Raw genomic sequence first — 25,245 nt, forward strand, 5'->3', positions numbered from 1 at the left:
TTTATATCGTGAAAGCTGTGGTAATTCTCATCAAATATACAAAGTCACGCTTACATTCATTCAAACATCATGCACGCACGTAAATACGCATTCGCGCCTGCAAGCACGCAAAAATGAATTCGTAAGCCCTCCCGACTTAAGTTATTCAAATATCACTGTAACATGCCTGACTTTTTAATCAAACAGTTTAATTTTGACAGAAAGTTTTCTGCGTTTGTCTCATATTGAAAGAAGCGTACGTAAATAATACACTTTGGTGATTTTTTCATTTATTTCTTTGAAAAGATCACGTAAAGCTGGTGAGTGAGTGAGTTGGGTTTTACGACGCTTTTAACGGTATTCCAGTTATATCACGGCGTGTCAGCTTAATGTGGGAGTAAAGCCCGAAGTGATGCAGGTCTAAGACGTTTACCACTTCGGTGAAACCCACGAGCACGGGTATGACTTGGATAAAACTAGAAACATAGGGTTCGAACTAAAAAGTATAGGTTTCTGGCGTACCAAAGGGACGCAACTCTGCACAGCGAATTGCGGCGCCTTAGACGACTGGGCCAGGCGTGTCTCCCTCATTCTGTGACATGTAGCTCTGGTCTGTATCACAACTGTTTCAACAGTCACGGTCACGTCGACACACAGAAACAACACCACTTCATCATTATGTGTCGGAGAAGATCCGAAATTGTCTGAACGTTACTCGAACAAAGAAAACATTATTTTATGTCAAATTCATTGATCAATGGCAATAAAGTGCAGACTCTGTCTGCTTGAATTACACAACAGATGCTCTCGTCTCCCCATCACTATTGATTGCACCATAAAGTTTCCCAACTTGAGTCAATTTCCTTAATTTGTTAGTCTTGGGTTCTGACTCGATAATGTCTGAATTATCGACATGTATCATTCTATATTTAACATGTGCACTCGTAGTAAACGACTGAAAGGCGAAATAGTTGGTTTCCAAGTTCGTTTCTTCCTAAACAAGTTCAACATTTTTAAAATAGCTTTGCATTATCCAATTTCGCTTAATTTTCTTTTGTGGTTTCGATCCTGGTTTTTTTTCCTTCAAATGATTAGGGCGTATTTTACCTTTTTCTAAAGAATCCGATTCCGTTCCTACAGCTGGAGATTTAAGTTGTTTCTGGTGTCAGACATTCCTGTTTTAGAGTACAGGCTTCCGCAAGAAACATAATCCCAAATTTCGATCTTCCCGAAATACCGACAAGCATCGCTTAGCAGTGACAGTGGCAATGAAACAGTAATTTCCACATCACCTTCTACACCAACGTTCTCTAGTTAGTCCCATATTGCTTCTGATCACTCGGTTTGTGATCGGTTCCACTATAATGTCCATTGATCGTGGCCCTAGAAGATCGGAAATTAGACTCAATATATGCCTCCATTTTCCTATAATTGCTATTCAAAAAGTTGGAAACATAGTGGTATTTTAAGTGCTAGAAACGTCATATCGTCAGCCTGATAGATACCAGGGCCGAGGAAGCTTGTCGAAGAAAACGTCAGGTTTAATTAGAAAGATCAATACCATCTACATGTACAATAGACTCGAGACTAGAATCAACACAATTACCTCTTATCGTGGTCGGTATTAAACCCTCCTCGTCTTTACAATGAACCCCTAACGGCCATTCCTCCATACATGTCCCCAAAGGGCAGGGGAGAGTCTGAATGTTCCACACAGAAGAACTCTAGAAAGAATTACCCTAAACACAGGAGAGCTCTCTGAATGTTTAGCTTCATCAAACGAGAGCTCCCGAAAGGTATACGTTAAACCCACGAAAGCCAGCTGATGGTTTGTGAGAGCGTTGTTAAGATGGCTAATGCGTTGGTCGTTCCATAAGGAAATCTGAAACTGCGTTTGCATTATATATAAAGGAAGCAACCGCATCGCGGATTTTTCCTAATTTGCCACACAACGCCACAACGTATTTATAAATGGACCGAGACTAACATTACTCTCTAAACATCAGCTGCCGTGCAAAAGAAAGAATACATTTGAAATTTGGATTTCACCAAAACATCACGAATGTTATCAAAACGTTATGCAGAAAACAGTCGCTGCAACACTGAAAACATCAGGTTCAAAACACCACTATGATACCCGTATCAAATATCGAATATCTATTTCCTGTTTTTTTTCAATTTAGCCATCATCAAACTTGGGTGTATACTTTTCTTTTGTCCGGCACTTTATTTCAAATGTCTTGAACTGTGATCATAACAATCGGGTAATCAAGTGACAGTTGACCCTAGGCCCTGTTATTATCTATTCACATTGAAATTCTAGAGCGGATTCAGCCAATCAGGTGATATCTGATTGCATTGATAGACAATGCTATTCACACAGTCAAATACTACCCACGTTTTTGTTCGATTTTCAGTATTTTGGTGGCCATTAACAGAAGTTAGAAACATAATCGTTTTGACCAACTAGGCTTACATAATCAAATTATTATTGTTATGCGAACATAGGGAATAATAAACTTTTGACGATGCGCGTATCAATACAGTACTACTTTCGATTGCAAATCATGGCGGAGATACAACTTGACGCTTCTTACCATATATCAAACGTTTTGACTGATTGACCTTGACATTCACTTTAACGAATGTTGCGATGTTGAAAATAGCATATTGTACTCATTGATACTGGACTAATGTGATCCTTGGTGACCTTGACCTTTGACCCAAGTCAGTCAAAATGTTCAGAAATAGTGATCCCACCAAAGAAATTTTAATGTCAAATTTGGTCAAAATCCTACATAAAGACTAACGTCACTGTTCTCACAAGCCTAAGTTATAATCAATAACCTTGACCTTCAAAACCAGCCAGGCATACATTGGAAACTCAGACACACAATGTGAAAGATTGATGCTACGTTAAGCCTGTGTGATGAGTAACCTTGACCTTCAATATCAGCAAGCAAGGGAGACAACCGTATGACAGTGATGCTACATTCAAACAGCATGGCGCCGTACACACCCATACACGTACAACACCATAAGCATGCTCTGACTCCGTCGAGGGAAGGAAGGACCAACATTAGTTAAATAATTACGGAACTGTAAGACAGAACGCAGCTGATATAATAAGATGTCTGCACCAAGACAGGAGGCTATCGGAACCTCGCCCTAGTGAGGACCCAATTGCCGTGGACACAGCACAGTCTGGTTTAACGAGGCTGAATTTTCAGACGTTCTATTGCTTTTGTCGCAACTCGCAACAAGACCACACACTGCAGATGTACAAGCAAGCGCTCCATGTGTGTTATTGTAAGAGTAAATAGGGTTGAAATTTCTGTTTCACGTAGTTTTGTATTTGGTACTTGACCATTAAAAATCACGAATCGTGCATATCAATAGTAACCATCACTTCAATAATCAGCAACCTAAATAACATTCATTGTTCAGATATCAATCAAACTTTATTTATGAGGTCGGTTCTGTTTAACCATTGTGTTTAATCCTATGTTTTACTAATTAGCTCCTACTCTGAGGCCGCATTCCCGAGGTGTGGAATATTGTGTATGGTCTTGTGGTCCGACATGAGGGGTAGGGGAGGGTAGGGTGGGGGAGCTTTAAGGGTGATTTCGGGGTGAGTGTGGCTGGTTAACTTTTTCACATATCGGCCGACGCTACATAATTTTCAGAACAAAATCTCTCGGTTTTGGGTGAGAAAATATTGTCCTGAACATTCTCCCGTGTTTGTCTTTTCCAGCTACACCCATTTCTCATTCGTCGAAAGCGAAAAGTGACAGAGTATTACTTTTATTGCTTTTAATACCTCATTTCATCTAAAAGTAAGTTAAACAAATAACAACAGCGACGTCAGCGTGACAGATGACGGCGGGAGATGCACAGGATGCGAGCGTGGATGACGTCACGAGATAAGTGATAAGAGGCAAGGCTGGTGTGAGTAAAAGCCAGCAGATGTGATATATATCTAACAGTAAAGCACGATAGAAACAACACACATGTTGAATAGTAAAAATAAAACATGATCCTTTTAGATGGACGATATATTCTATATAATAACATTGCATACTTTGAAAAATAAGTTATGGCTTAATCTATTCAGCCGCACTTTGATGGAATATTAGAAATGGTTGTAAAATATACCCCATCGTACTGTGATCTGTCACATTATATAACCATTTTCAGTCACTGAATGATAGTACCACAGTTCTCCGCACATGGACAAAAACGTGAGTATTTACAGTGTTTCATATTTTAACGTGAATAACGACTGTTTTTGGTGTAATATGAAATAATATAATCTCGTGAGAATTCTTTGTTGATGACGTCATGGCACTGTTGTTGCTGCAGTAACCGTTAACAGGGTACTGTTTCCTGATTATGTACAATTTACTCGGGAGGGAGGGGGGAGGTTTGGGGGTCACAGGGTACGCGTTGGTGTGGGGGTAAGGGATGGTCTAGTATAAAAATAGTTTCATCATCTGCACGTAGGAACTGTTTTAGATAAGAAAGGGATACTTGAGTTACAAGGTCTGGCTAGAGATTGATGTTATGAGACACATAGGTCGGGCATGAGATTGATATCATGAGAGACAAGGTCGGGCGGCTAGAGACTGATGTCATGAGAGACAAATGTCGGGCTGAAGATTGATGTCATGAGAGACAAGGTCGGGCGGCTAGAGACTGATGTCATGAGAGACAAATGTCGGGCTGAAGATTGATATCATAAGAGACAAGGTCGGGCAAGAGACTGATGTCATGAGAGACAAGGTCGGGCAAGAGACTGATGTCATGAGAGACAAGGTCGGGCTAGAGATTCATGTCATGAGGGACAAGGTCTGGCTAGAGATTGATATCATGAGAGACAAGGTCGGGCGGCTAGAGACTGATGTCATGAGAGACAAGGTCGAGATAGGGACTGATGTCATGAGAGACAAGATCGAGATAGAGAATGATGCCATGAGAGACAAATGTCGGGCTGAAGATTGATGTCATAAGAGACAAGGTCGGGCATGAGACTGATGTCATGAGAGACAAGGTCGGGCTAGATACTGATGTCATGAGAGACAAGGTCAGGCTGAAGATTGATGTCATGAGAGACAAGGTCAGGCTGAAGAATGATTTCATGAGAGACAAGGTCGAGATAGAGGATGATGCCATGAGAGACAAATGTCGGGCTAGAGACTGATGTCATGAGAGACAAGGTCAGGCTGAAGAATGCTTTCATGAGAGAAAAGGTCGAGATAGAGAATGATGCCATGAGAGACAAATGTCGAGCTAGAGACTGATGTCATGAGAGACAAGATCGGGCTAGAGGCTGGCGTCATGAGAGACAAGGTCTGGCTGGAGACTGATGTCATGAGAGACAAGGTCTTGCTAGAGACTGATGTCATGAACGGCAAACGGATATTACGATATAGATGTACCAAATAGCTGGTTTCCGATACTTTTATTTGTGACCATTGTTTGATTCCATACCGTGGACTGACGTCGGCAGTGGTGACCTCCGGTACCTTTCAAGTCAAAGATCGCCTTGACTGGAATAACGACGAGAGTTGTTCATTGTGCAGGGTACCAGTAAAGATCCGTGTTAGAATTCATCTTCAGCAACCCATGCCCGTCATGAAAGGCGGCAAGCAGGAATGCGTGGTCAGGCTCGATTGATGCATGTCACTATATCTTCAACTGCGTAGATCGATGCTCATGTTGTCAATCACTCGGTTACTTACAGACCGCCGTCATATCGCTGGAATATTGCTCAGTGCGGCGTTAAACAACAAACAAACATACTCAATGCACGGGGTAAAGGGGGATCATTCATGCATTATCATGTATAATTAATGACAAAAATTAATTCAAGGAAATGGCATGAGGTCGGGACTGATTTTGATATTATGCAATCCAGAGTATAACTTTTCCTGTTTGAAAGATCCACTTGTATACTGATTTCCCATCATATTAAAAACGGAATTCGAATAATAATTTGATATGATATAATGCGGAGATAGAGCGGACATTTGTTTGATGTGGCGTACATGGGGGTAACTGTATGATTTGGTGCCATGTAAACTGATGAATATCACCCTGTTAATGGAGGTCGTGGCGATGATTTATTCAAAATCATAATGGTATTATGCTTGAGTTGACATCATTACGCCTGGAATGAACATTGACGAGTATTTACTTGACCCCCAAATGCACTTCATCCTTCAGTTGTAACTCTACGCAACATTATCTATACAGTATAGGCAGCCAACTATGACCTATTGTTCAATTGCCCATTGCGTGAGTGTGTGAATGAGTTTGATTTAAAAATGTCATGCTGCATTAATTAGTATTTCTCTTATATGACGGTTGTCAGCTTACGGTGTGTGCCCTAAGTGATGCAGGTCTTTCACGTTTACCACGAGTATGTGCTGACAACCCTAGAAACACGAACCCACGAATTTAAGTTTCCTGGCACGTCCATAGGGCTCAACCGTGCCCACCATAAATGAAAATAAACTATTGATGTCTTCTCTTAGCCGGTACAGTGCTAATAATAGAAAGATAGTCAGGATTATACCATGTTAGATCAGGAGGTCGGGAACAGGTGATATCATGCAAGATCAGGAGGTCGGGAACAGATGATATCATGCAAGATCAGGAGGTCGGGAACAGGTGATATCATGGAAGATCAGGAGGTCGGGAACAGGTGATATCATGCAAGATCAGGAGGTCGGGAACAGGTGATATCATGCAAGATCAGGAGATCGGGAACAGGTGATACCATGCTAGATCAGGAGGTCGGGAACAGGTGATATCATGCTAGATCAGGAGGTCAGGAACAGGTGATATCATGCAATATCAGGAGGTCGGGAACAGGTGATATCATGCAAGATCAGGGGTTCGGGAACAGGTGATATTATGCAAGATCAGGAGGTCGGGAACAGGTGATATCATGCAATATCAGGAGGTCGGGAACAGGTGATATTATGCAAGATCAGGGGTTCGGGAACAGGTGATATTATGCAAGATCAGGAGGTCGGGAACAGGATGATAAAAGTGTAAGATCAGGAGGTTGGGAACAGGGTAATACCATGTAAGATCAGGAGGTTGGGAACAGGGTAATACCATGTAAGATCAGGAGGTTGGGAACAGGGTAATACCATGTAAGATCAGGAGGTTGGGAACAGGGTAATACCATGTAAGATCAGGAGGTTGGGAACAGGGTAATACCATGTACGATCTGGAGGTTGGGAACAGGGTAATACCATGTATGATCAGGAGGTCGGCTACTGGGGATACTATGTAAGATCAGGAGGTCGGGAACTGGTGATATCGTGCAAGATCAGGAACATGGTGATATCCTGTGACACCAGAGGTCGGGAACAGAGCGATATCGTTTAAGAACAGGAGGTCGGGCATATGTCTTATGTAAGACCAGGAGGTCGTGAACATGGTGATATCATACCAGACAAGGAGGTTGGATACAGGTGATATATCATGTTTACAGATGTACTCACGAATATATATCCTGTTTATGTTTTGTCCGGATGCGTGATAGTGTGATTTGATTGTAAAATAGTAAGCACTCCAACGTAAGGAAGTTAGCACCACGTGACCTTCTGGGCAGATAATCTGTGTCTCGTGTAGACGAAATATGTGCCAAAGTTTGTCGTAACATCATGGATTATCAGATATATCAAATATCTACATCTGTACAACTAGTCATTATAACTCTACGACACACCTGTTCAAACAGCAAATGCGACCAGTTTGACAACGTTCTTTCCACATAAATCCTAACACGTCATCTATTAATCTGGAATCCTTCAGAATTTCCTATTGCCTCGCTCCTTGTGCACACCGGTTCACTGTGATACTCAAACTATCACTTCAGTTGTCCTTTTCTAGTTCTGTACGGTCGCTGTCTTCGCCATCCAGTACAACGCATGTGGTATTCACATGTCCATCCGCCTCTCATATGGGTTCAAGAATCACTTTCCTCCACTATGAGTAAACATCAAGAAACTCAACCAATCAAAACAGGGTCTGCCATCGCCTCAGATCGCAATCAACCCCATGATACAAGGATAATGCCAGGTAACAATCACCCGGGCAACTGTCATCCAAGGTAAGCGTCGTCCTTGGTAACCATTTTTCCCTGGTATACATCGTCCGAGGTTGCAACTATCTCAGGCAATCTTCTAACTGGGCAAAAGGTTCATATTTCCAAAGTAGGTAAACAACCAGCCCCAAGTCAACCATCACCCCGTCTAACCATTCCCTAGTCAACCATCACCCCGTCTAAAACTAGTCAACCATCACCCCGTGTAACATCCCTTAGTCAACCATCACCTCGTGAAACCATCCCCTAGTCAACCATCACCCTGTGTAACCATCCCCTATTCAACCATCACCCCGTGTAACCATCCCCTAGTCAACCATCATCCCGTCTAAACATCCCCTAGTCAACCATCACCCTGTGTAACCATCCCCTATTCAACCATCACCCCGTGTAACCATCCCCTAGTCAACCATCACCCCATCTAACCATCCCCCAGTCAACCATCACCCCGTCTAAACATCCCCTAGTCAACCATCACCCTGTGTAACCATCCCCTATTCAACCATCACCCCGTGTAACCATCCCCTAGTCAACCATCATCCCGTCTAAACATCCCCTAGTCAACCATCACCCTGTGTAACCATCCCCTATTCAACCATCACCCCGTGTAACCATCCCCTAGTCAACCATCACCCCATCTAACCATCCCCCAGTCAACCATCACCACGTGTAACAATCCTCTAGTCAACCATCACCCTGTGTAACCATCCCCTAGTCAACCATCATCCCGTCTAAACATCCCCTAGTCAACCATCACCCCGTGTAACCATCCTCTAGTCAACCATCATCCCGTCTAAACATCCCCTAGTCAACCATCACCCCGTGTAACCATCCTCTAGTCAACCATCACCCCGTGTAACCATCCCCTAGTCAACTATCACCCCGTCTAACCATCCCCTAGACAACGAGCATCCACGAGGCAACAGGTGCAGGATCTAGAATCTCCATCCTCTATTCCTTGTCCAGGATACCCAGCTTCACCCCCAACCAAGCAAACTTGGCCCGCACCTCCTCCTGCATCAGGTTAAAGCACATGGCGATAAGGGATAGTCCGACCACAAGGTAGAACGCACAGATGATCAGCTTCTCTTGGCTGTCCCAGTCATCCGCCGCTCCTGCGGCCCCGGGGACATAGTCCCCGAAACCAATCGTGCTGAGTGTGATGAAACAGAAGTAAGACCCAATCAGGTAGTCCCACCCCTCCCAATTGGAGAATATCAAAGCACCACCAAAAATATATATAACTATTATCATAAGACTGACAAACATTGGCACTCTCACTGGGTCTTCCTTTTGAGACTTCTGATCTTTCTCAACCATCACAGCCACATCCGTCCCCTCCCCTTCTACCACAGTCTTCCCTCGGAGAGGGTTCTCTTCCTCCGAGTCACCTGACTTCCGGTATCGTATCCTTGCGGAATATGATTTGGATCGTGCTGCACGTGCTTGTGGTGGGCAGCACAGCCACATGAGACCGATGCAGATTTGTTTGTACAAACACCGGAAGCAGTCTCCCATGAAACTGCCGAGGTTGGCGAGACACAGCAATGTGAGTGGGATTCCGATCAGGGCGTACAGCATGGTCACCAGCTGGCCGTACATTGTCTTGGGGGCAATGTGTCCGTAACCTATAAATATAGACGAACATGGTTTAAAATGAGCAAAAACAGAATTGCGGCGTCTTGAAAGACACACACACACACACACACACACACACACACACACACACACACACACACACACACACACACACACAAACACACACACACACACACACACACACACACACACACACACACACACACACACACACACACACACAACACACACGTGTCAGAGGTCCCACACATATATTAATATACATTATATCCCTTGTCATAATGATTATAGTGTAATTTGTTAATACACAAATGAGTAGAGTGTAATGGTTGATACTGAAGAAGTGCTGACAACATGCTTTAGCATCCCACGCTCCATTGAGGAATCACGCGAATGTACTGCACCGCCCCATTCTGCTCCGATGCGACCCGACCTGATGTGCCCTGTCCTGCCCTGCATCGCCACACCCTTCACCGACCCGAGCTGCCCTGACCCGCCCTGACCTGCCCTGTATCGCCAAACCATGCCCCGACTTCAGCCGCCCTGACCTGCCCCACATCGCCCCACCATGCGCCGATTCGAGCCGCCCTGACATTCCCTGATCTGCCCCACATCGCCCCATCATGCCCCGACCCGAGCCGCCCTGACCTGACTTGCATCGCCCTACAACGCCCCAAACCGAGCCGCCCTGACCTGACTTGCATCGCCCTACAATGCCCCAAACCGAGCCGCCCTGACCTGACTTGCATCGCCCTACAATGCCCCAAACCGAGCCGCCCTGACCTGACTTGCGTCGCCTCAAACCATGCCCCGACCCGAGCCACCCTGACCTGCCGTGATCTGCCCTGACCTGCCCTGCATTGCCCCACCCTTTCCCCACCCGAGCCGCCCAGACTTGACTCACATCACTTTGACCTGCCCCGACCCACCCTGCCTTGATCCGAGCCGCCCTGTCCTGCCCTGGCTAGCATTTGCTCCTCTATAGTGAAAACTGCTGGACATTTAAAGACTCGATGCATGAAATAAACGACGCATTGCCCGACATAAAACTGCGATTAATATACTCAACAAGTTGATGCTAAATGTCACGTGATGGGGTCACGTTGGAGTCTGCTCACGAATATGAGATGAGTAGAGTATTTACTTTGGTTATCAGTTATGATTAGACCACAAATTGAGTCCGGTGCCCAGATGAGCACGGTTGAATGGAGTTGACGTATCATTAAAGACGTATCAGTCCTGTTATACATCCATCACACTGCCCAGGGGTCACACGTGTCTCGCGGAAATCAATGGTAATCAATCAGCTTACGCAGTTACGTCCCCTTCATTGCCCAGATCATTCGAATGTGATGCCAACTGAATGACGTCAAATTGATGATGGTTAATATATTGAGGGGTATGCAACTGTACTCTGGACAGCCTTCTTTTATTCGGCGAAGTTTCCGGCAGTTTCTGTCATACACATGTTTGTCCACTTCGTGCAGCAATTGACCGCCTATACTCACTGACATATTTACATACCACCCAGACATTGATATACGTCGACAACTTCGGGATGAACGAACTCCCCTGATCTTTATCCAATTTTCGTTATTCAAATATACAAACTAAAACATTAAGTATCACCACTATTGGATAAGTAAAGGATTTTGTTTGTGTTATACATAATATCCCTGGCTGTCTCTACCTACGTGTATCTGGCCCACGTGCAACAGACACCAACGTACAGCATACCAAACATCAGTATACAGCAGCAAGCAGAACCAAACATCAGTATACAGCAGCAAGCAGAACCAAACATCAGTATACAGCAGCAAGCAGAACCAAACATCAGTATACAGCAGCAAAGCAGAACCAAACATCAGTATACAGCAGCAAGCAGAACCAAACATCAGTATACAGCAGCAAGCAGAACCAAACATCAGTATACAGCAGCAAGCAGAACCAAACATCAGTATACAGCAGCAAGCAGAACCAAACATCAGTATACAGCAGCAAGCAGAACCAAACATCAGTATACAGCAGCAAGCAGAACCAAACATCAGTATACAGCAGCAAGCAGAACCAAACATCAGTATACAGCAGCAAGCAGAACCAAACATCAGTATACAGCAGCAAGCAGAACCAAACATCAGTATACAGCAGCAAGCAGAACCAAACATCAGTATACAGCAGCAAGCAGAACCTGACATCAGCATACAGCAGCAAGCAGAACCAAACATCAGTATACAGCAGCAAGCAGAACCTGACATCAGCATACAGCAGCAAGCAGAACCAAACATCAGTATACAGCAGCAAGCAGAACCAAACATCAGTATACAGCAGCAAGCAGAACCAAACATCAGTATACAGCAGCAAGCAGAACCAAACAGCAGTATACAGCAGCAAGCAGAACCAAACAGCAGTATACAGCAGCAAGAAGAGCCAAATAGCAGTATACAGCAGCAAGCAGAACCAAATAGCAGTATACAGCAGCAAGCAGCACCAAACATCAGTATACAACAGTAAGCAGAACCAAACATCAGTATACAACAGCAAGCAGAACCAAACATCAGTATACAACAGTAAGCAGAACAAAACGTCAGTATACAACAGTAAGCAGAACCAAACATCAATATACAACAGTAAGCAGAACAAAACGTCAGTATACAACAGCAAGCAGAACAAAACATCAGTATACAACAGTAAGCAGAACCAAACATCAGTATACAGCAGCAAGCAGAACCAAACATCAGCATACAACAGTAAGCAGAACCAAACATCAGCATACAACAGCAAGCAGCACCAAACATCCGTATACAACAGTAAGCAGAATAAAACGTCAGTATACAACAGTAAGCAGAACCAAACATCAGCATACAACAGTAAGCAGAACCAAACATCAGCATACAACAGTAAGCAGAACCAAACATCAGCATACAACAGTAAGCAGAACAAAACATCAGTATACAATAGCGAGCAGCACCAAACATCAGTATACAACAGCAAGCAGCACCAAACATCAGCATACAACAGTAAGCAGAACCAAACATCAGCATACAACAGTAAGCAGAACCAAACATCAGTATACAACAGTAAGCAGAACCAAACATCAGTATACAGCAGCAAGCAGAACCAAACATCAGTATACAACAGTAAGCAGAACAAAACAGCAGTATACAGCAGCAAGCAGCACCAAACATCAGTATACAACAGTAAGCAGAACAAAACAGCAGTATACAACAGTAAGCAGCACCAAACATCAGTATACAACAGCAAGCAGAACCAAACATCAGCATACAACAGTAAGCAGCACCAAACATCAGTATACAGCAGCAAGCAGAACCAAACATCAGTATACAACAGCAAGCAGAACCAAACATCAGCATACAACAATAAGCAGAACCAAACATCAATATACAGCAGCAAGCAGAACCAAACGTCAGTATACAGCAGCAAGCAGAACCAAACATCAGTATACAGCAGCAAGCAGAACCAAACGTCAGTATACAGCAGCAAGCAGAACCAAACATCAGTATACAACAGCAAGCAGAACCAAACGTCAGTATACAGCAGAAGCAGAACCAAACATCAGTATACAACAGCAAGCAGCACCAAACATCAGTATACAGCAGCAAGCAGAACCAAACATCAGTATACAACAGTAAGCAGCACCAAACATCAGTATACAGCAGCAAGCAGAACCAAACATCAGCATACAACAGTAAGCAGAACCAAACATCAGTATACAGCAGCAAGCAGAACCAAACGTCATTATACAACAGCAAGCAGAACCAAACATCAGTATACAGCAGCAAGCAGAACCAAACATCAGCATACAACAGTAAGCAGAACCAAACATCAATATACAACAGTAAGCAGAACCAAACATCAGTATACAACAGCAAGCAGAACCAAACATCAGTATACAGCAGAAGCAGAACCAAACATCAGTATACAGCAGCAAGCAGAACCAAACGTCAGTATACAGCAGCAAGCAGAACCAAACATCAGTATACAACAGCAAGCAGAACCAAACATCAGTATACAGCAGCAAGCAGAACCTGACATCAGTATACAGCAGCAAGCAGAACCAAACATCAGTATACAGCAGCAAGCAGAACCAAACATCAGTATACAGCAGCAAGCAGAACCAAACATCAGTATACAACAGCAAGCAGAACCAAACATCAGTATACAGCAGAAGCAGAACCAAACATCAGTATACAGCAGCAAGCAGAACCAAACATCAGCATACAACAGCAAGCAGAACCAAACATCAGCATACAACAGTAAGCAGAACCAAACATCAGTATACAACAGCAAGCAGAACCAAACATCAGTATACAATAGCGAGCAGCACCAAACATCCCAAACAGCCGCATAGAGCAGCATGCAGTTATATTTAGCAACATTGTCTGAAGTTGTGTCTGACCCTGCTTTGGTAGGTTTCATCGCTGAAATATTACAATTGTTGGTGGATTCTAGACGTCATTCGTATCAAAGCCGTTGTTGGATATCAATGTTGATTTAGCGTATGTTAGAAGAAAACCACTAAATATGTAAATAGAGAAAAGCATTCACAATTCTAGTATTTGACCGCGTCTGTCATTGAGAGCAACCCCGAGATGATAACGTCTGGTTTCCAAATCGTGCGGCATTGGATACGGACACAACAAATATGCCATATAGTATTTTTTAAACGATTATCATTATTGACTTCAAAGACTGATAAAAGTCAATATCATTTTTCTGCAAATGTTATTCTTTCACGAACAGAATATTACAAAATATTACAAACAACGGATTTTAGATATTAGGATTTATTCTTTTAAGTCTAAGTAGAGAATTATTACCTTACACATTTTTGTGTATTAAGTAGCTAAGCAATATCAACTTGTCTGTCAGCAAAATATCACAATCGAATGTGTAAGTTGATTTTTAGATATCACGAAGGGATACTAATTAAAAGAACAAACAATAAAGTTTTGGCGGCCCTCTCTATTGTTCTACTTAATATCCGATTTCCCGCAGGTGTTCGAGTGCAGGTGGGATGATTATTGCACTAATATAGCGACGTTTGTCTTACTCACTCACTCACTCACTCACTCACTCACTCACTAGCTTATAATAACATGTCAAAAGATATCAGCAGTTTTTTACAGTATACAAAGCCTGACAATTCTAAACAGTTTACCTAATAGACTGTCATTTCTTCTCTAATCGTGTTTTTCAAGCCAGAAGGTGTAAAGTCAATACTAACGTCTCGAGTGCTTGCGTTCATCTCTAAATCGAATTCTCCGGACGACTGTTTACTTTCAATTTCAACCGAGCTCCAGCGCTTAGACAGAGCAAAACTTCCCAGAAGACCATTCATAGGAAATTGGTGCTATATATAGTTCCGAGCGTTGGGTAGTGTGTGTAAGATTAATCTGATAACTCTAACCTTATTCTTGACATAAACACTTGGCGAAAACGATCCGGGCCGGACAAGCGGAGACGAGCTCGTGTCGTAACCTCTATTATCTGCACGGAAATGAAAATACGACAAGGGTCAATTTCTCCAATCTCGTACCCTTGCCGAGACATCATGAGAGCTTCGTAAACAAAATGGAGACGTCTTTTTATCAGTCATTTTTTTTATTATGGATTATTTGTTTAGATGGCGATTATTACGTAACCCCTCAAATCGAGATCGCGTGTAGCACGAGATCACTCGTCAACGCTGGAGGCACCGGAGATCACGTGTAAAACTGATAAACCAATTGCCATGCTTCCCGACAACCCGAGCACGTGTTCATAACGTAATCAGAGTTTATCGATATTTATAGGTTCCCTTTTTATCTCGAAGTCCACAATCATTCAAGAATTATCAAACTCTATTTATCTAGGAAACGATATATTTGGTGGGTTTTCTTCACATTTGAAAAAAGAAAACGTTTCCTGAAATTCCCATTTCCAAGGTAATTGATCTTTATTTTTAGATTTAAGAATCTTATGTTATAGTGCAAAGACAGTTTTCGACTGACTGACATTTAAAAGCTGCTTGGATATCCTGTTTAAATTTATATTAGAACAAGTTCAAAGGATTGGGTTTGACGTCTTTTTGCAATGTATCCTTGTAATATGGTCAAAGCCAATAGAGTACGTCAGACTGACCATACGTCAACACACTAGACAGTGATAATTATCCATGTTCCTCAACGGGATCACGATAGTATGAATTTACAACAACACGGGTGTATTGTTTTAAAGATAACTTCAGCATCTGGAGACGTTCCGTCAATGGTTCTTCGTGTGCACTTATCATCAAGTCGCTCACTCACTCACTCACAGTTAAACGTCCTCTAATACCATACATGGTACATTCATCAGCGACCCTGGGTAACATGGCACAACAATATTGCTGGGTGATCTGATAGCTTCTCGGGAACATTATATTAACGAGATTTACTGACGGCAGGATTGTCATACTAAATGAGCTTTATAGCATCATAACCTGCTGATGTTATTACCATCCTACTGATGCAAGATTTCCTCCAGGGCAGTTGTCACGGATGTTTCAGAGGTAGACCAATGCAAACATTGTGAGATCAAAGATCAAAAATCGTTTGTGATAAAATCTGCTACTAAAACACCATCCTGGCTTTAAGGTTACAAGGAAGCCGATGTGATTCCAGATTTGACATAGCGTGACCCTACAAACAATATAACAGATGAACGGAGAAATATTTCTTGTTGATGAACGCGCTAGTCATAACGCCGGCGATCACAGGGACACTGAACACGGACGTTTTATGATGACGACAACTTGGAAATGTAGAAATAATGTTCAGGATGTTTGCAGTCATTTTAACTCGGAACAGAACTACACAGGCACCATTTGGCCTTCCGCCGCCTCGATGATTGACCTTGGCCTCCTTGATGGATTGGCTAGGAGAACTGGACATGATTGACTGATGCCGCTGCCTCAATGGAAAGTTAGGATTAGCTATTGTCAATGCCTCAAGGGTTGGGACGGATTGACTGTTGCCCTTTTCTCATGTCAAAAAGGATTGGCTATTGCTAGTGCTTCCAGGTTGGGCAGGATTGGCTATTACTAGTGCTTCCAGGTTGGGCAGGATTGGCTATTACTAGTGCTTCCAGGTTGGGCAGGATTGGCTATTACTAGTGCTTCCAGGTTGGGCAGGATTGGCTATTGCTAGTGCTTCCAGGTTTTGGCAGGATTGGCTATTGCTAGTGCTTCCAGGTTGGGCAGGATTGGCTATTGCTAGTGCTTCCAGGTTGGGCAGGATTGACAATTACCGCCTCCTCGATGACTGGGCGTGATTGACTGTTGTCACTGCTACAATGGCAAGAAAGGATTGGCTATTGCCAATGCCTTAAACGTTGGACAAGATTGACAATTACCGCCTCCTCGAGGAATGGACATGATTAACAGTTGCCACTGCCTCAAAAGTTGGCCAGGATTGACAACTACCGCCTCCTCGAGGACTTGACATGTTTGACTGTTGTCACCATATCGGAGGTTAGACAGGGTTAACTGTTGCAACTGCTTCACTGGCAAGAAAGGATTGACTATTTCCACCACCCCCAGGCCTGGAAGGAAGTAACTGATGAAACCTGCCTCAAGGATTTGCAAGATTAATTGTTGCCACAAACAAAAGCACTGGACAGGCCTGACCGTCGAACACCGCATTAAGCGTAGTTCACTTCCGGGGAGTAATGTTTGATATCGGTTACAAATGATTACGGGAAAAAAGGGTAAATTAATCAACGCAAGTGTCTCTAAATAAACCATGCTGCGCCCGACATGAGGCAGGACGGACGTGCATGTCCAAGTCCCATAAACACAGGAGCCGGCGCAACAGCCAGTCACAACACCCAGCGACAACCACTATCTGAGCATCGGCCTCGCGATCGCGTAGAACCATGATACCATCGGGGTTAGGCGTTGATGGTATCGTCCTGCGGCAGTCAGTCAACAGCTAAAACATACGGTTATTTGATGGTGTTTTTGCAGTAGGAATTACTTCATGTTTCTTTTATAAAGCCTTAATCACTTCCGCTTGCATTTCCACATATAACACCCCATGACATATGATTTAGACTGGTCTAAGCACAAGCTATTCGTTGATCATACGGTGGGTAGTTATATAACGCAAAAATGGTTTGATGTCTTTTTAAGCATTTACATCAAAGGGTTGCCGCAATCACGTGACACATAGCGTGGCTACCCTAATTTTGCAGGATGAATAAAAGCTGGATTTTTTTTTTAAAACGGAAAAAACGTTCGTAATTGGTCGCTCATCTTCGCCCGACAGAGTGTAACACGGCGCGTGATTTACTGCGGTGGACGTACTGCTTGACCAGTTGACCATTTCACCAATTTACCAGTGAATACTGCATGACTGTGCAGATCGAATAGGGTGGGAGTTCCAGGGCTTAAACGTATGGACAGAGTTTGTTTGACATATGAATGTTCGTTTGTTGCTTAACGTCGCACTCAGCAATATTCGAGCTATAGGACGGCGGTCTGTAAATAATCGAGTCTGGACCAGACAATCCAGTGACTGACATCATGAGCATAATCGACGCAACTGGGATACAATGACATGCATCAACCAAGTCAGCGAGCCTGACCACCCGATCCCGTTAGTCGCCTTTCACGACAAGCATGGGTTGATGAAGACCTATTCCAACCCGGATCTACACGTGTCCATGGACAGAGGGATGAACAGAGGTATACACTGAACGCATTGAACATCGCAATAATAATAATCTTTAAGGTCTGCATATTACTGACACACGCACATCCTGTGACTGACATAAGTACAACACGTGACTGACACAAGAGCATCATGTGATCGACACACGTATAGAATTGGTTTTCAAGTTGTGTGTGTTCCTTGAAGTATGAAACTTCATAGAGTGAGGACCAAACTGTATGAACGTATATCACGCTTTTTTACCACGAATTATATAGTTCTAAAACAGTTTTATTTAGTCTACATGTGACTTCCGGTTTACACTGACAGCCATACAACAGCCATCTGTATCGTGGAATTAAGTAGTTCCTCAAAAGGAGAGGTGACACGGACGTATGTTTGCTTACATTGTTCTACCGAGACATCTTTTGTAGTTTGTTTGCAACAATTAAATTCAAACAATATCATCATTAGATGAGAAAGGTCTGTTAAGAACTACCTCAGTCAGTCACAGTGACAACGCCTCGTAATACCTTTACATCAAAACATGTAAATGACCGACACGATAAAAGTGATGGGAGAAATTTCCGTTGTTTTTTAACTGTGGCTATTACAAGTGTTAGCCAGCAATGCTCATTTGGCCGATCATTGAAAGCTGATTGTAAAGATATGTTAAATAAATACTGATGTAAATTGATAGATTGCTGTAGACAGTATCTGTCAGACTGGACACAGATCGAGTCGATGCTACGTTAGTTTGGATGTGTATTTCTTCGGTTCGTTCACTTGGATGGGTCGCAGCGAGGATATTTGTTAACGATCATGCATTGAAACACTCTGACTTTTCTTAATGTATACTAAAACGTTGAGTTCAAGATTAAATGGTCCAAATGATCAGAAACAACGCTTCTGTGTGCATTCGTGCAAGGGAATTCCAAGGGATTTCCCCAGAAAAGAGGAAAAAGTCCGTCAGTGTTTATGTCATTTCAAGAACACGAACGTCTTGAAAAACGTATGAACGTCCAACTGTGGCGTTCATATCCTTATGAACGTCATTTTCGCGACCATGTGACCGGCCGCTCGTCCAGTGCAAAATCGTATATCGTGTAAACTTCACATTGAAAAAACACGATATCCGTCATTCATTTATACTAACATAACATTTTCTATTGACATAGGGGCGGTCGGGTAGCCTAGTGGTTAAAGCGTTCGCTCGTCACATCGAAGACCCGGTTCGATTCCCGACGGGTACAATGTGTGAAGCCCATTTCTGGTGTCCCCCGCCGTGATATTGCTAAAAATGGTGTAAAACCACACTCACTCACTCACTCTATTGACTCTATTGACTCTATGTACCAGCAAGGCAACTGGTGCTGCTCATTGTACCAGTAATGTCGACATGTACAATCAAGGAAACTGGTGCTGCTCATTGAACCAGTATTTACGACATGTACCATCAATGCAACTGATCCTGCTCATTTTACCAGTATTTACGACATGTACCATCAAGGAACCTAGTCCTGCCCACTGTACCGGTAATTACGGCATGTACCATCAAGGCAACTGGTCTTGATAACGACATTACCATCTTGGCCACTCGTCCTGTTCACGACATGTACCAGAAATTACAACAAGTACGATCAAGGAAATGATCTTGATTACGACACCACCATCCAGGCAACTAATCCTGATTACGACATGCACCAGTCTGTTAGGCGCAATAAGTACCTCTCAATGGCGGCATTAAGAACCAGGTCATCAGAAAAAGATGAAAACATACGCAATCAGTGCCAGGGACTGCCTCCCAATCCCTATAGTAAGAGATCAATAGCAACTCTACTCTGCAAGACGTTGTACTGATGCGCTATCTAACGACCACCATTATATGTGTACTTGACTCGTGTTTTTTTTGTCCCTTTGATAGGTTGCTGGAATACATCGGAACTTGCCGACAAAGCTCTGGCGAGGTTTTTGCATTACTAACGACAATTGCTACTGATTAATAGCCAATAAATACCGACACTAATCATGACACATACATCTTTATATCGGTAACGTCTCATACATATCCAGGGAACTTTTTCTTCTGACGATACCAGACCAGAATCAATTTACAGACGCCATAAAACACGTTTACTCCTTCACAAACGCCTTACAGCTATTCATAAAATGCCATTGGAATGGAATATCTATATGATTAAAGCCGTATAGAATTGATAAGAACACCCCTGCAAGAGTTATGGTGTTAACGCTATGTTTCCATACGGCCCACTTGAAGTTTTTCGTCAGTGTAACTAGTTGATAGGAAAACGCTACGATTCCACTATCCATTACTTCCGTTCTGAGAACAATGGCTGTCGGAGTATAGCGGCGCTGCACATGTAATACTGTCATTAAATGAGAATCACGTCGTTCAGGAACATTGCACATTGTACACCTCTATAGTTACAATGTTATATTTCAGACGCAAACATATTGATTAAGCATTATTTCCATGTTGGTTTTCTTCTCTGATAAAGGGGATATTTTTGGAAGACTCGTAAATGGGGTAAGGTGCGGCTTCGGGAAATAATTTACACTGCAATTGTGGGAACAAAAATGTGAAACTTGCTTTGAACTATTCGCGTAGGTCTGTGCTTGTAAATGTAGCACGTGGAATTATGTCCATAAGTTATTTACAGTTACTTCTTCACACCCCCTTCACAGGGCGATTCGTTTGTACACAAACCAATATGGCGCCCTGGTGTCGGGACATAGCTGAAGGACAAGAAGGTGGTATACAGGGATGGATTTCGTCGTCTATATCAGGAAACTCAAACCCGGTGGCTGCTTGTGTGGAAAGTCTCAAGTACCTCCTTTGACATGGTCACAGCTATCCCAGGGGGCAGGCTAGCGACACCTACAGATGGCCATGTTTCATTGTTGTTAACATAAACTCTGCATTCTTACCTTTCTAATTCGGACCCTGTACATACTGATCTCTCTACTCACTGACACCTCCATATTGTTACCCCTCAAATTACGGACCCTCTAAAATTTGACCCTTCTACACAATGTCCCTCTAGACTCTGAACCCTCTTCGTTCTGACATTGGCAATAGTAAGCCCTCTACATTTGACCTCTTTCGATACTGACCCCTCTACACGTTGAACCCTCACGACATGACCCTTCTACATTTTGACCCCTTTCGACTTGACCCCTCTACATTTTGACCCATTTCGATTCTGAATATTAAACTACGTATCAAACCCCCTTGATGAACGTATCAACTCTCGTTAAGGAGAATGCAAATGATTCAAGTATTCCTTTGAGGCAAACCAGTATCAGGTTAGTGGTCCGTATCTAAATGAAGCAAGTCTAGATTTTCTTAACCTCCCTTCTTACTGAGGCTCACTTTAAACGTATATTATAGAAAGGCATTTACATATACATTTACAAGTGATACACATAAGAAAGAGACTTTATAGATGTCAACTTCTTTATTATGAGGGGCGGTCGGGTAGCCTAGTGGTTGAAGCGTTCGCTCGTCACGCCGAAGACCCGGGTTCGATTCCCGACATGGGTACAATGTGTGAAGCCCATTTCTGGTGTCCCCCGCCGTGATATTGCTGTAATATTGCTAAAAGCGGCGTAAAACCATACTCACTCATTCACTCTTTATTATGAGGAACACAACGTTTCGGAGTATATACTCCGAAACGTTGTGTTGAACCAAGTTAAAGAAGTTGACATCCATAAGGTCTCTTCTTATATTATAGCTGCTTGTTTCATTCACAGTTATATATTTTCAGAGACTATCTGTATAGTGAAACCCACTCCCATAGTTATGGCGCAAGCATACCAAGCAGCGACTCGGAGACACAACTCTGCACTACACCATCGTCCATACCTGTACACTCCGTATATCTAAAAATGTATTCTAGTAGTTACACAACTCAAAAAGCTCAAAACCATCTACGCTATTGATTAAAAGGACTCCACACACTATAACAGTATTATAGATTACTCGGCACTAAATTACAGTAAATAAATAGATCACTCGTCACTCTATTACAGCATACAGATCACTCCGCACTCCATAACAGAATATTGATCATTCCACACTCTTAAACAGCATGTAGATCATTCCGCACGTCATATAAGTATATAGATCACTCCGCACTCTATAACAGTATATAGATCACTCCGCACTCTATAACAGTATATAGATCATTCCGCTCTCCATAACAGTAGACCCGTGAAGATCCGGGGTAGAATAGGTCTTCAGCAACCCATGCTTGCCGTAAAAGGTGACTATGCTTGTCGTAAGAGGCGACTAACGGTATCGGATGGTCAGGCTCGCTGACTTGGTTGATGCATGTCATCGATACCCAATTGCATGGATCGATGCTCATAATGTCAATCACTGTATTGTCTAGTCCAGATTCGATTTTTTACAGACCGCAGACATATAGCTGGACTGTTGTTAAGTGTGACATTAAGCAACACACAAACACACACACAAACACTAAATGAATACGTATCGTCATCCTTGTCTGGGTATTTTTCACAATGTTGCGACTCACCAATTGTTGTGATGACCGTCACCGAGTAAAGAAGAGCCCCCGCAAACGACCACTGTAGTTCCCCTTCCCCATCCTTGCCGTCCCATCCCTTCTCCTTGGTCGCTGTGTACACCTGTTTCTGGAAAGCCTTCAACACATCATCGGCCAGTTGAGTCCAGTTGCCCTCATGCAACACATTGAGATCTACAGTCAGGTTCCACAGCGTAGTCACCTGATGCCTCCGGTTAGCCGCCATGTTGTTTCTCTCCACTACTTCCGACGGAGCCTCCAACTTCATGAAGATGAATCCACCCAACACTGAATAAGCCACTACTAACGAACACAAGCCTATATGTGAAAATACGAAAGTCGTGAAACGTTTACAACACACTACACACGACTTCTTGTCAGACGGTTGCCTTGTCTTTCTGGATTTCTTTGATGGACAGCACGAACAACACCCTGTGCTATTTTCGGTTCCAGAATCCGGTTCCGTTTCCGGTTCCGATTCCGTACCCGCAACTTTGTCTCCAGTTTTGCAACAGCAACAGCAGCTGCAGCAGCCATTACAACACTTTTTCTTCTTTTTCTTCTTGTCCCTTTTACGGGGTTTTCGTATGGGTCTATTGACGGTCCCGGCATTGGAAGCCACCAATTGTTGTCGCAGAGCGCCGGGTTGCTCTACGACCGGTGTTTCGTTTCCGCTGTGATTCTCAATTTTGAAAAATCTCAGAAAAACACACTCTCACCAAAAATAGAACATACACGCACTGTGTGAGATTTTCACATGAATCCCATTAATATGTATCCCATCCAAGGTGAAACAAGGCTTTGTTATTCCCGACATTGCATATCTGAAGGATCATCTCAGCTACACAGGGGTCAATAAAGCCCCTAACATCCTCGGGTAGGGAATACTTATCCAGCTCACAATAAACCACACGAGTGAACGGCACGCAACGCAATATCAATTATTTAGTTCCTTTGGCACTGTGTAAACTTTTTGGAACCAGCAACCCACGAGCTTTCATAAGTTAACGCCAATTTGCTAATGTTTTAAAGTTATAAATTCCCCTTCCGTATCTGGGATGCTCACTTTGACTTCGATTTTGGAACATTCACTTTGACGTCACTGGCTGGACGATTTCCCTGATGTCATCACTTGTGATGGTGTTGAATACGTTTGCGTGCGCTGTCGTAAACGATGACGCTGTTCCAGGAGACGTTGTACATGTAAGCTTCACATCACTGAAACATACAGACACATTGTTACAAACGAATTCATGTAGGTGAATAATACACACTAGACATCGAGCAAAACTTTGTTTAACGCCACACCAAGCACAATTCCAGCTATAAACGGCAGCCTGTAAATTATCGAGTCTGGACCAGGCAATCCAGTGACTGATATGTCGAACAAAATCATTCAAGTCAACGAGCCTGATCCCCCGATCAATTTGGTCGCCTTTTACGATCAGCATAGGTTTCTGAGGACCTGTTCTAACCCAGAATCTCTACGGGCGGCTGATGGATGTACATATATGACACGGTTAAATATCTTATCCCGTCCTACAATCACAGACTTGCTCCCTAACTACCATGGTCCCGTGATCGCCCCAGCGCCTGTGGAACGATGCGCTAATGTTCTCTACCAAGACGTGGCCAGATTAAGCACTGGAGGATGCTCCCTGATAGAATCGCAGTACATTGTCCGTTAACATCCCCATCCTCATCCCCATCGCTTTAATTACACAACCCGGACACCGCTTGGTACAGCCAAACATCATAAAACTACAATCTCTCAAAAAACTGGCCCTGCGCTTATCGTGCGATCGAACGCTGTAACCGTGAGGTACCAAGTCAACCCACCCTCGATAACATCCGGGTCTCGCTTGAACCTGAGCGAGTCTACAAGACTATCATAAGTTTGCCTTATACAGCAAAAATATCATTATTGTCTCTAGAGATTCCGCATCAAGTGCTTGAACCTCCTCTCGTAAATGCCGTGAGTACTTTTCAATTGAAGTTAATACACAGCATCACTGAAGCAGCACGCGGCTCCAATGTCCACTGAAAGGATCTCTCTCCGACCGCTGATGGTCACTGTCGAGGGGTAATCGATACAACTCGGTTGTATCTGATTCTCATCAAAGAAATACATTCCTTTGAGCGGAACTACTTATTCATACAGTAGCTAAGCCGGTGTCAAAGATTACTGCTTGCCTGGACACTTACACGTGTATGTAAAACGCTTAACGACCCCGCTGATGTTGGTAGTAGATGCTTTAGCGTGGTTTCATGTGTGGTTAAA

At 43.3% G+C, this 25,245-nt stretch overlaps 1 protein-coding gene across 1 annotated transcript; it reads right to left on the reverse strand.

The window, feature by feature from the left end:
* Window positions 1-765: 765 nt before the first annotated feature.
* LOC139472233 (TWiK family of potassium channels protein 7-like) lies at window positions 766-23,317 on the reverse strand. Its single transcript, XM_071254613.1, has 2 exons — window positions 22,956-23,317; window positions 766-9,729 (listed from the first exon to the last, which is right to left on the reverse strand). Exons 1-2 carry the CDS (start codon window positions 23,230-23,232, stop codon window positions 9,053-9,055), a joined length of 954 nt encoding a protein of 317 aa, XP_071110714.1. The 5' UTR covers window positions 23,233-23,317; the 3' UTR covers window positions 766-9,052.
* Window positions 23,318-25,245: the final 1,928 nt, after the last annotated feature.

The sequence above is a fragment of the Haliotis cracherodii genome, unplaced genomic scaffold (genome assembly GCF_022045235.1).
Source record: "Haliotis cracherodii isolate W230 unplaced genomic scaffold, xgHalCrac1.p SCAF_24, whole genome shotgun sequence".
NCBI lineage: Eukaryota > Metazoa > Mollusca > Gastropoda > Lepetellida > Haliotidae > Haliotis > Haliotis cracherodii.

Bases quoted from the DNA above. Each gene is read 5' to 3' on its own strand.
- LOC139472233 (XM_071254613.1), bottom strand. From the start codon at position 23,232: ATGAAGTTGGAGGCTCCGTCGGAAGTAGTGGAGAGAAACAACATGGCG. The intron at 9,730-22,955 runs GTGAGTCGCAAC...CTATATTTATAG, and splicing joins GACGGTCATCACAACAATTG to GTTACGGACACATTGCCCCC.